Below are 12,224 nucleotides of genomic sequence, written 5' to 3'. Positions count from 1 at the left end.
TCATTATTTTTATCTGTGTATATTTATAACGAATTTTCTTAAAGAATGATAAAACTTTATTATAGACAATTTTCTAAAAGAGTTCATTGTAGCATTCAAGGGTTTTTAATATGTGCGAGGCCAATTCAGGTTTGTGAAGGTCTACGTATAAAAGCAAAATAAAAACAAATTGTGTAAAAGTCTTTAAAGACCTTGAAACAAATATTGTTGTTGATCTTATAGAATTTCTCTACTACGTATAAATGTAAGTTTATGCAGTAAAAACCTCATTAAATTTAGTTAGCAAGTGTCGTTATCTGTTTAAAAATATTATTCTAATAGTATCTCTTTATTTGATTGTTTTATACATGGTGTATTGTCATTAATTAAGTTGCATTTGAAATTTAACCTTCCGTTAATCGCGCGATTGACCACCACCGTCAGCACCGCGCTAATGCTGAATATGAAAAGCTAGCTTTTTTACAAGGGCATTGCATACTTTCAGGCGAAATTCTGAACGGGAGGAAGGACTTCCGCAGCAGCTTTTCTTGTAGCAGCCGCTACTTTCGGAAATTCTGAGTTGGTGCTGTTCGAGCTACGGAGGGCAAAACCCAAACACTTTTGTATTTTTGTTATGTTATCTAAGAGAATCTTAAATATAGATAGTTATATTAGCAATCAATTTAAACTGCGTTTCTTAGTTTATATCAGCTTTGTTTATTAATATTCTTTTTTCCCTATCTTATCTTCAGGTTGAATCTGTTATCATCGCTACACTACATAAGGTGAAAAGATGAACGCGTATCAACGATGGATTACACAATCATTCAGAACACATTCCCGACGGATTTTTGTAAAGTGGTTGTCAAAAAACGAAAGGCTTCGTTCTACAAGTTTAGAAAAGTTCGATTAAAGTGGATATATGACAGTGCATTGTGGTTGGTGGCGTTATTTTCGATAATTCCCATAGTGTCATGTAACCGCCCGCCTCGGTTTCTGATCGATGGTCATTCGGAAATTGTGCTTAGGTTGAAAGAGGGCCCTGACACGCCGGTCGGTTCTCAGATTTACAAATTGAAAGGCTATGATCCCGATGGCGATCCTTTAACGTTCGGAGTTCGCGAAGCAGTGGATAGTGATGTGATAAGAGTTGAACGAAGTGGAGTGAATGAAGCAAACGTGTATTTGAACAAAGAGCTCGATCGGGAAACCAAAGATGAGTATTCTTTGATATTGACGCTGAGCGATGGACGGCTGGGTGAATTTTCCGTTACCCAAAGTATGTTGCTCCTGGTGGAAGATATAAACGACAACGAACCAATATTCAAGCCATACACATCGGCTGTGGAAGTTTCAGAGGACAGCAAACCGGGGATAATTGCTACCGTTGAGGCGACCGACCGTGACGAAGGAGCATATGGCCAGGTGGTTTACTACTTGGAAGAATTGGATGGGGATAATGATGTGTTCACCGTATCAACCACCTACGGAAAGGGGATTATTCGTTTAGTTGGCTCATTAGATTATGAAAGGAAAAGTTTGTACCAGCTGCGCGTCCTAGCGAAGGACAGAGCCAATCAGGTAAGTCAACTTATTTTTGTTGCTTTTTTGTCTGCTTTGTGATGCCTCTATATACACCGTGTCTAATAAGTTCTCATGCAAAATACAAATTTAGAAAAATTCATTTTATTTCACACCTGTGATTCATATTTTCAAAATGAATGCATGTTTTGAATGGCTATACAGGTATTCTCCGATATAACGTACAAAAAAATTTTCTCCTTGTACGTTATATCGAAGTGTACGTTATATCGAAGCAGAGAAAAATTAAATATTTCTTATGCTAGTGTTGATGTGTTCGACGTGAAATTAACCCCAATTAGTGATTTCAGTGAAATTCACAAAATCAATAATGAAAAACATGAGTTTTCATGAAAAAATCATTTCGTTTTTTGTGCTTCGATATAACGTACATTTTGCTTCGATATACACTAAATTCTTTTTTTACGCGACCTTTTTTTACGCGGTTTTATTTTACACGATTTTTTTTACACGATTTTCTCGAAATTACGCGATGTGTTTTTGGAAAGATTCTTCTCTCCTGGTCGCAATTTACTTCCGATGGGGCTCAAATTTCTACCAGAGATCTCTCTTGTCATCCTTGATACCCTGTCAAAATTTTAGGATGATCCGATAAAAAAAGTTTTGAAAACTTTTTTTACACGATTTTTTTTACGCGGAACAAAAAATCGCGTAAAAACAGAATTTAGTGTAACGTACACTAAATTTTTCCCCAAATTGTGCTAATTTTAGGTAAAGAGACTAATGCTGCAACAAAACATTGATTTGAGTTATTTTGTAGTTTGTCCGAAAGTTATTCCAGGGAAAAAATAAAAATGTTCAATGTTGTACGTTATATCGAAGCAAAATATACGTTATATCGAATTCGCTATATCGAGGGTACGTTATATCGAAGAATACCTGTGGTAATACTGATTTAATAAAGCATACGGTTTAGAATAATGTTATTTTCAATTTGTTTTATAAGCCTAGCAGTACACTTCCGTTTTCTGGTATCCGTTTGCTCCGACACGCAAGAAACATGTTCAAAAAGTTTTTCATAGTACGGTAGCTAAATTGAGTCCATAAGGTTAAATTTTGAGTTATTATCCCAAGTATTGTACTAAATTGATATACTAAGGCTAAAATAATACAATTTTAGTGATGATATGGTAAGAAATTCGCAAGAAAGATCAACTTAGGCAGATTTCCTTGAAAATGACCGTTATAATAGAGATTAATATCATAAAACGTAAATTTTGGACAAAACTTTCCACAATAGGGATACAAGCATGTTTTAGAAGTGAGAATGGCATGAATCAACAAGACTATCACGCCGAGGACCTGGGATCGAATCCCACTCCCGACATACTCACAAAAAATGTGGGTTCTTCCTTCGCAAGGGAAGTAAATCGTGGGTCCCGAGATGAACTAGCCTAGGGTTAAAAATCTCGTTAATACAGACAAAAAAAAAAACAAGATAAGATGCACTCATGCTTCTTTAACACAACAAATCTCATTAAAAAGGGAAAAGCACATTTTAGTTTAATTTAGGTTTTATTTGGTACAAAATAAATCGGCTTCGAACTTCACCAATACAGAATATCATTTTTTTTCTTTTCTGGTCATGATTGCTACTAGCAATGTTGAGGGCGGGAATCTAATATATTTAAATTTAAAACCATTACTCGTTAAAATAAGACGAACTATCAGTGAAATGGCGTACGTGCCAGCTGAAATGGACTTATAACACATAAGCGATCAGCAGAGAAGGATAAAGGACAGTTAATTCGCAAACATATGCTTTATTTGGTCAGTGATAGTCGGCCTTTCAATAAATACATATACTTTGAAAATCCTAAATACAGATGTGGAATGTATTCAATTTGATTTTGTTTGAGAACTTATTGGACATGGTGTATGCCTATTGTCTATTTAGTTTACAGGAAATATAAGTCCTGTGCTGTATGAATATTATGAATGTTAACAGATTTAGTGTGGTTAGGATGTAAGCTTTAATCGGAAGAATAACCTATACCCCAAGGGAGGCAAAACAACTGCATGAAAACGACAGAAAGTTTTATTTCACTTCCAGTGTTTTCCAAACTCTCAGGAGATATAGCTTGAGACAAACATTTTCGCCCCCCTAAGTGAGATTTATTTTTTTCATAATAAAAGGCTGAAAATTTGCATATCGAAAGCCTTTCAAAGCCCACTATTTGACACTACTGTGGCAAAACTAGTATTTATTGTATCTGAATTAGTATCGCTCTCATTTTCATTGAGTTGTTATGCATATATATTTGTAACCTTTCTAAATGTTCCGGGATACTACTCAAAAGGTCCAAAACTCATACAAACTAATTGTCCGCACACTTCTACTAAATTTCCACCAATTTATGCGTTCAAAGAGGAAAGGTTATTAATTTCCTGTGACTTAAGCGCCACTCTTCGAAAAGAGGCCACAGGAACAAATTCGTCCGGCCAGAGACTTAGGGCGGGTCTGGTTTTTCTCAATCTCACTCGAATCACACTTACCTGGGTCGAAAATAGGAAGTTATACTCTAAACTAAAGTGATTTGCGTCGAAATTAGTCCAAACTTATCGGCTCGAGGAAAAAAACGAAGTAGTGGAGGCGCAATAAAAAAAATTCAAAAAAAAATTCGAGCAGTTCAATCTACTCTATCAAACATCAACGTGTATTGAATATTTGAATTTCGAAGTGGTTTTATTCAAATCCTTTATTTCTCCAATTTCAGTTCAAATATAAAATTGGTCCTAAAGTCGGTCGCAAAGCAAATATTGTGAGCTTCCGTCGTTCAAATCGTTTTGGCGCCAAAATGAACTACTCTACACGCATTTTCTTCGAGCTCTAGTGCACTAGCTTACGGTTTGTCGGATCCTTTGTCGTCAAGCAGCAGCAGGAGAGTCGAATACCACTTCATGTCACGTGTTCTGAACTGGCTCAATCTTTGAAGGCTCACAATACAAAAAAAAAACTCAAGGAAAAAAAAATTTTGAGACCGAACCGCGTGCAAGCTAAATTGGCATAAATTTTAGAATTTAAATTAAACCACTCATACATACATACATACATACATTTATTTGTTCAACATCACATTCAAGGTAAGACATATTCAACAATAGTACGCCACAATACTCGGTTTGTAGCTGCCGCTCTCCATCCTCGGTCGCGCCCAATGCTCGCCAGGTCTCGCTCCACCTGGTCCGCCCATCGTGCTCTCTGCGCTCCACGCCTTCTTGTGCCAACCGGATCAGTTGCAAACACCAGCTTTGCAGGGTTGTTGTCCGGCATTCTTGCAACATGCCCTGCCCACCGTATCCTTCCGGCTTTGGCCACCTTCTGGATGCTGGGTTCGCCGTAAAGTGCAGCGAGCTCGTGGTTCATCCTTCTCCGCCACACACCGTTCTCCTGCACACCACCGTAGATCGTAGATACATGGTGCATTTGGTGCGTGGGTGAATCTTTTTCGACCGCAGTTTCTTCTGGAGCCCGTAGTAGGCCCGACTTCCGCTGATGATGCGCCTCCGAATTTCACGGCTCACGTTGTTGTCAGCCGTCAGTAAGGATCCGAGGTAGACGAATTCCTCCACCACCTCGAAAGTATCCCCGACTATCGTAATATTGCGCTCAAACCCCAAAATTTTATTCCCACCTTTGGGTTTCCGCGCCGAAGACCCAGCGCCAGATTCGGCGACAAAGAAAACTGACAGCATTCGCCGGACAGTTGGCAATCCTGATATTTGACGGCGGCCACCAGGTAGTCATGGGAGTGGATTGTTGTCACGCAAATACATCTTTTCGCTGAAAATGCATGTGTATTGAGTTATTGTTGACAGATTTTCTGCAGTGTTAGTATGAAATTCAGCGATTTTCTGTATCGCGTAAGCCTTCGCTGGAAGAAAACGTCATGTTGTTCAGCGAAGCAAGGAAAATTTTCAGTGAAAAAAGCAATATTACTACCCAGACGGATCCGATCGTGTTCGGTTCCGCCTACCAGCATGTACTTTGTTTTAGAGGCATTCATCACCAGTCCGACCTTTGCTGCTTCGCGTTTCAGGCGGGCGTACAGCTCTGCCACCGTTCCAAATGTTCTGGCAATAATGTCCATGTCGTCCGCAAAGCACACAAATTGAACGGATTTTGTGAAAATCGTTCCCCGGCTCGTCGCACACACCTTCCAGAGCGATGTTGAAGAGTAGGCATGAGAGTCCATCACCTTGTCGCAGTCCCCGGCGAGATTCGAATGAACAGGATAGTTCACCCGAAACCCTTACGCAGTTTTGCACATCGTCCATCGTTGCTTTAATCAGTCTGGTCAGCTTCCCAGGAAAGCCGTTTTCGTCCATGATTCTCCATAGCTCTGCGCGGTCGATACTGTCGTATGCCGCTTTGAAGTCGATGAACAGGTGATGCGTTGGGACCTGGTATTCACGATAGACGACGGAAGATGATCTGGGATAGCACGGACAGGTGGCCAACTTTTCTGGGCCTATCTTGATGAGTTCAGCTGCGATACCATCCTTACCAGCTGCTTTGTTGGTTTTGAGCTGGTGAATGGCATCCTTAACTTCCCTCAGCGTGGGAGTTGGCTCATTTCCGTCCTCCGCTGCACTGGCGTCGTCGTTTTCTCCGTTGCCGTGGGCTCCCGTGCCTACGTTCTGCCGTTCAGATGCTGATCGAAGTGCTGTTTCCACCTTTCGATCACCTCACGTCTGTCCGTCAAGAGGCCTCCACTCACTAGTATTAATTTATATGCTCACTTTAACTGCAAATAACTGCCGCAAACGACACGAGGAATTTAAACTGCTAGAATTTTCGAATGCATCTGAACAGACTAAAGCTCCCACATTGTCTTAAGAAAAAAAAATCTGGTCTTTATTAGATTTTAACTTAGCAGTTTTTGCAACTCGGCACTATAATATTTTTATTTTATACTAGCCGTTTCGGTAAGGTAACGGCCTACGTTTCTGTACAATACCAAACAATTACATTATGGTTCATTATGCAACTCATTTCGGTTGCATTATGAATCATAGTGCAATTGTTTGATTAACAACCTCAGTTTGACCTCAGTTTCCACGTCAAGAGCTTAAAAAACTGTGACGGTTATAGCACGGCATGCTTGATCCAAATTTTGTGTCTAGCACCATAGAACACGTGGTCGTTCCAATTCAACCACCGCAAAGCACGATGATGTTGATAGAAACGATCATATTCTAATGATTTTTTTTCTTTCGTTGCAAAATAGTTATTTATGTAACGAGTTGCAAAAAGTTGATTTTTTCAGCACGAGTCGTACATTTATCCAACTTAACTTGCTTAGCGAGGGAGTGAAAAATTCCAAAGGATTTTTTTCACGCGATTTGCCCTTCGCAATGATTAAAATCGCTTCACAGTACCGTCGTGCGGGGCTTCTTTATACACTTTTTCATGGTTTTTCAACTTTATGGCATTATTACTACCAGAGTAGTAAATGGATTTCCACACACAATAATCGTGAGTACGTATGTATGATGTATGCAAAATTTGAACTTAATCCATCAATAAACAAAAAAAGTTGTTCATTCACCAATCGGACACATCTCATATAGAACCGGATGGGGGCTACTTTGGACATTTTTATCTATAACAAATCTGCATTTCAAATTCCAGAATTATTTAGAAAACTACTTTGTACCAATACTGTAGTATACTATATCAGACATGATTTCAATAAATATATGCGTGAGAACCATCTTAAAGTTCTGTGCTATTTTTGGTATTATGAGCAGCGTGATTTTGCTATATAGATAGCCTGAAAAAAGGGACCATCCATCCTTAATTTAGGTGAAACGGTCATATATAATGTATAACGATACAAATATTCGATTGTATATGCTACGTTGATACATTTTGAATGAATTGATCAACCCTTTGAAATTTATGAACTGTAGAAACAATGCTTACGGACCAAATGTTCTGATACGATATGTTTATTTTAAAGGTTTATTCGATGTTTTTTCGCGTCCTGACAAGCAATAAACGGTCTGTTTGAAAAATATTTTTAACCAAATGAAGGGAAAACTATTGCTTCATAAGACATCAAACTGATTTGAACCATATTTTGAATTAAAAAATCCATATTCTAAAGTGTCCAAAGTAGCCCCGCATTTCAAAAGTAGCCCCGCACGACGGTAGTCTAAACGTTTATGAGAAACCCAATATAAAACAGAGTTATGGAAAATCCTGTTTAATTCAATGTTGATGAAATATAATTTTCATGAATTCCATGTCATTTCAGAGCCAAATAATAGCAGATTACGAAACACCATTCGTTAGCAGAAACTGATTCAATTAAACATGTTTGTTTGAACATTACGTGAGGTCGGTCAAGCTGATCAATGTTACCTCGCTGATCAATGATACCCCAGTTTACGGTAATAATGTTTGGAATTCCTCCGGGAAGCTTCTCTGAAATATTTTCAACCAATCAAGGTTGCAACCATTCATTTGCGAAAATTTACATTCATTTGCTATTATCTCAGTTCAGAAGCATGCTATCGAAAAACAATGTATGGATGAATTAAACCTTGTAGTTTTATCTGAAAGTTCGCCGAATAGCATTAGGGTCGCACACGCATACCAAAGTCGTGAGTGATCTGTGAAGGCAACTTTCCACAGCGTGAATGAAATTTATATTCACCGCGTGGAGAGTTGCCTTCACAGCTCTCTCACGACTTTGGTATGCGTGTGCGACCCTAATGCTATTCGGCGAACTTTCAGATAAAACTACAAGGTTCAATTCATCCATACATTGTTTTTCGATAGCATGCTTCTGAACTGAGATAATAGTAAATGAATGTAAATTTTTGAAAATGAATGGTTGCAACCTTGCAACCAATGTGACTTTCTTCCGTAAAAGGTTCTAAGATTCATCTTAAACTTCATGTTTTTGATTGAAACTTCCAAGAAAAAAAAGCATATAAATTAAAAACATTGTATTAAGTTTTCATAATTCGGACTAGTATTAATAAATTTTCGTCATAGAAGTTTCTTATATATTGGATCTAAAGAATTACTAGGAATTCTTTCGGAAATTCTTGTAGCAATCTTATTTGTTGTATTTTCTTGGTATTTTGCCAAAAAATATTAAAAAAATCATCCCCTTTCTAGTATTTTTTCCCCTCCAATTATGGTTTTCAAATTTTCACCCCCTTCGCCCTGATTTTCGGCCCCTGAGGGGCGATTTTGCCCGCTTTGGGAATCATCTACATAGACCAAGGATTTATTTCTGGGGTTTCTCCTGATTTTTTCTTTAGTATTCCTCCTGGACTTCCTTCTGTTTTTTTCAGGAATTTCTTCTGATTGTGAGAGTCCTGCAGACGATCTGTCTAAAATTCTTCAAAGAGTTCTCTATAGAAATGCTTCTAAGATTTTTTTTGGGAATTTCTTCTGGGATTTCTCTAGATATTTCTTCTGGCACTCCTGCTCAGATTTCCCCTAGACAGAATTCAATCATCAGCAACATCTAGGTCCGCATAATTGTTACTTGTTCTGTGACTAAGCTGGTAAACCCCTCAGGATGCGCGTCATCGTGAAAAGTACAACACTCATAAAAAAAACTCGCTCGTCGTATTCAGCACGAGCACTGCGTAGTTCTATGTGAAACAGGCTCGCGCTAGAATACCGCAATGTCCCTCAAGGAATGATCAATATCCCTGAAATAGAGCATTAAGTGAGATTATAAAAAATAAGCATTTCGGCAAACTAATTCTATTTATTTACTCTTAAATATTTCAATGATGAACTTGTTTTTTATTCATTTCAGGGAAGAACTAATACTGGAACGGCTGCAATACTCGTGAAAGTTAAAGATGTCGAAGATCAGCCGCCAGAGTTTATCGTGGCATCTGCAGTAATACGAGTGCCGGAGGATGCTCCAATTGGAACAACAGTAACTCAAGGTTATAAATATTCGCATCAAATGCATGTCTGAAAAAATAATGTTTTTTTTTGTTTTATTTAGTCAAAGCTATCGATGGAGATCGAGGCGTCAACAACCGGATAAGGTATTCCATCCCTCGTAATACCAGCAGCCCGTTTAGGATTGACGGAGCTCTGGGCACAATCGCCACCACTATGCAACTGGATCGAGAGGATCCTAGAAATCGAGCCAATGCCGCATACATTCTGGAAGTTGTTGCAACGGAGCAAAACTCAAAAATTAAGGTAATTCATTTTTCAATAGTTCATGAATAGAAGGTTTCGATCTTAAATCGCTGTTATGGTAGAATAGCAGTTGTTCAGCACTCACCAAAATAATTCATGTCATGAAACTGTCAAGGATTTTCTGGAGTGATTCCTCTTAATCACAAAATAAAAAAAATCGTAAGCAAGAAACTTGTAAGGCCAAACCAGTCGAAGAAGAAAACATGCAGAGATAATATGTTAGATAGAAGACGATTTCATCGCTTCTCAAGTGAAACTTTGACGGTGACATAACATTCCAAATGGTCATCTACAAAGCACAAAGGAATGGGAAAGGAAACTCATTCCTTTAGTAGGTCGGCTCAAGAGGCACGCTATTCTCCATTTGGGAAATTTGTGCCATCAACTCATTCCTTACACTCCACCCAGTGTTGAGGATCCCAGATCCTGACTATTAGCAGGTGCAGAAGCTGGTCAACTTTTATGGGTACATTTTGATGAGATTGACAGAAATATCGCCCGAATGGAGGTGACGGTCAAAACAAGCCCAAGTAACATTTTTAGTCAAATAGATTAGAAGAGGTTCCTAGAACCATCATAAAACCAAAATAAAAAGTATTAGGTTTTATGACGGTCCTCAAAACTTTTTCAAGACTAATTGGTCATCAAAATGTGATTTGGGAAGACACGATCGACGAAGTATTAGATTTGTAATCTCTCTAAAATAAAAGCTCTCATTTTTGAGTAGCGCCCATGCCGCACAGGGACTGTGTTGGAAACACACATTTTTTTAAATTGCTCGCACGCTCACATTTTTGCAAAATATCAATATTTTTCGGTGTTTGAAGGTGGTTTATAAACCCAGTGAGGTTGCCATGTCGAAATTATTGCAAAATGAATGCTCATATGAGCGTACGAGCAATTTTAAAAAAATGTGTGTTTCGAACACAGTCATGTGCGGCATGGATGTTTACTAAAAATGTGCAGGCCGAACACATTTTTGAGCGTAGTCGTTTTTGCGTGATAATGAGCGCCTGCATGTTTGTATGGTGAGAAGGTACATACTCCGTTTCTGCTATAAAATGGTGCAAAAAGCTTGGGTATTATGATTCCTTATCTAATTTGACACTGTTTGAGCAAAACTTTAGAGCACAGTATTGTTGTTTTCTCCATGTCTTGCAACACAGTTGCCTACAGTTTTGCTCAAACAACTTTAAATTAGACAAGGAATCATACTTCCCACGCTTTTTACACTATTTCATTGCAGAAACGGAGAATTTACCAACTCACCATACAAAAAAATCAGCTCATTACTACAGATCTAGTATTACGTCGAAAGTTCTCCTTTGCGCAATATTAAAAGGAGCTATACACTGGAACCTCTTTTTATGCACATGGCTGGGACTGCATAAATTAAAAATGTGCATAAATTAAAAAAAGGCATAAAAAGAGGGAAATTTATGCATAAATTAAGTTTGGGCTTTAATTGGAGAATCTAGTTCGCGAGAACAGGTCTTGCTCCTGGGCAGTTGAGGTGGGGCTAAGGGGGTTTCCAGAAAGTTCCCAGAGAGCCCAAAAAGGGGGTTCCAAGGGGCATCAGGGGCGTTTTTAGGGATTGTTTCGGGATATTTGAGGAGCCTTTTAGCGGTGTTCTGTCAAGATTTTTTGGTGTTTTCATGGGATTACGGGGAATTCTGGAGTATTTTAATAGCATTAAGTGGGTTTCAGGGGCGTTCCTAGGGGCTTTAGCGGCAATTCAGGGGATCTCAGGAGTCTTTAAAGGGCGTTGCAAGAGGTTTGAGGGGCGTTTTAGGTATTTCACAGTCTGCTCTGAAACATCCTGAAATGCCTCAAAAATCCCCCTTAAACCCCCCGGGGACCACATGTAACGTACCTTAGAGGCTTCGAAACCCCTAAGAAATCTTCCGTAACGCTTCCGTAACGCCTCTGAATCCCCCGAAAATGCTCTGAAACGCCTTGAAATGCCTTCAAAATCCCCCTTAAACCCCCTCGGACTCTGAGGATGCTCAGAACCCCACAAAAACTTCTCCGTAACGTTTCCGTAACGCCTCTGAATCCCACCGCAGAGGCTCTGAAAGGCCCTGAAATGCCTCCAAAATCCCCCTTAGACCCCCTCAGACACCATGTAACGCACCTGAGAGGCTCCAATCCCGCCGAAACTCCTCCGTAACGCTTTCGTAACGCCTCTTAATCCCGCAGAAAATGCTCTGAAACGTCATGAAATGCCTTAGAAATCCCCCTTAACCTTCATTTTGCATCACGTTGGGAACAGCTCGCTGACGTAGAGTACAGTTTGGGTCAAAAATGACCCCAATGCCAAAGGAGGGTTAACCCTCCTCGTCGAGAGAACCAGGCACAGAATCCACTCGTTCTACATTGGAATATAAGAATGTGGTGTAATGAACAAAAACGTTTTTATTTTCAAAAAATTCGATGGTCGATTTTGTATGAA

At 39.1% G+C, this 12,224-nt stretch overlaps 1 protein-coding gene across 1 annotated transcript in view; it reads left to right on the top strand.

Moving 5' to 3' along the window:
- Positions 1-12,224, top strand: part of LOC109405653 (cadherin-23) — an 83,955-nt gene that overhangs the window by 39,341 nt on the left and 32,390 nt on the right. The window contains exons 2-4 of the mRNA XM_019678723.3: positions 732-1,560; positions 9,372-9,507; positions 9,570-9,772. Coding sequence (XP_019534268.3) covers positions 790-1,560; positions 9,372-9,507; positions 9,570-9,772 — 1,110 coding nt within the window. The 5' untranslated portion in view covers positions 732-789. The remainder of the gene's footprint in view (positions 1-731; positions 1,561-9,371; positions 9,508-9,569; positions 9,773-12,224) is intronic.

Source organism: Aedes albopictus, chromosome 1, assembly GCF_035046485.1.
Source record: "Aedes albopictus strain Foshan chromosome 1, AalbF5, whole genome shotgun sequence".
Taxonomy (NCBI): Eukaryota; Metazoa; Arthropoda; class Insecta; order Diptera; family Culicidae; genus Aedes; species Aedes albopictus.
This window is presented reverse-complemented; position numbering and strand designations above follow the sequence as displayed.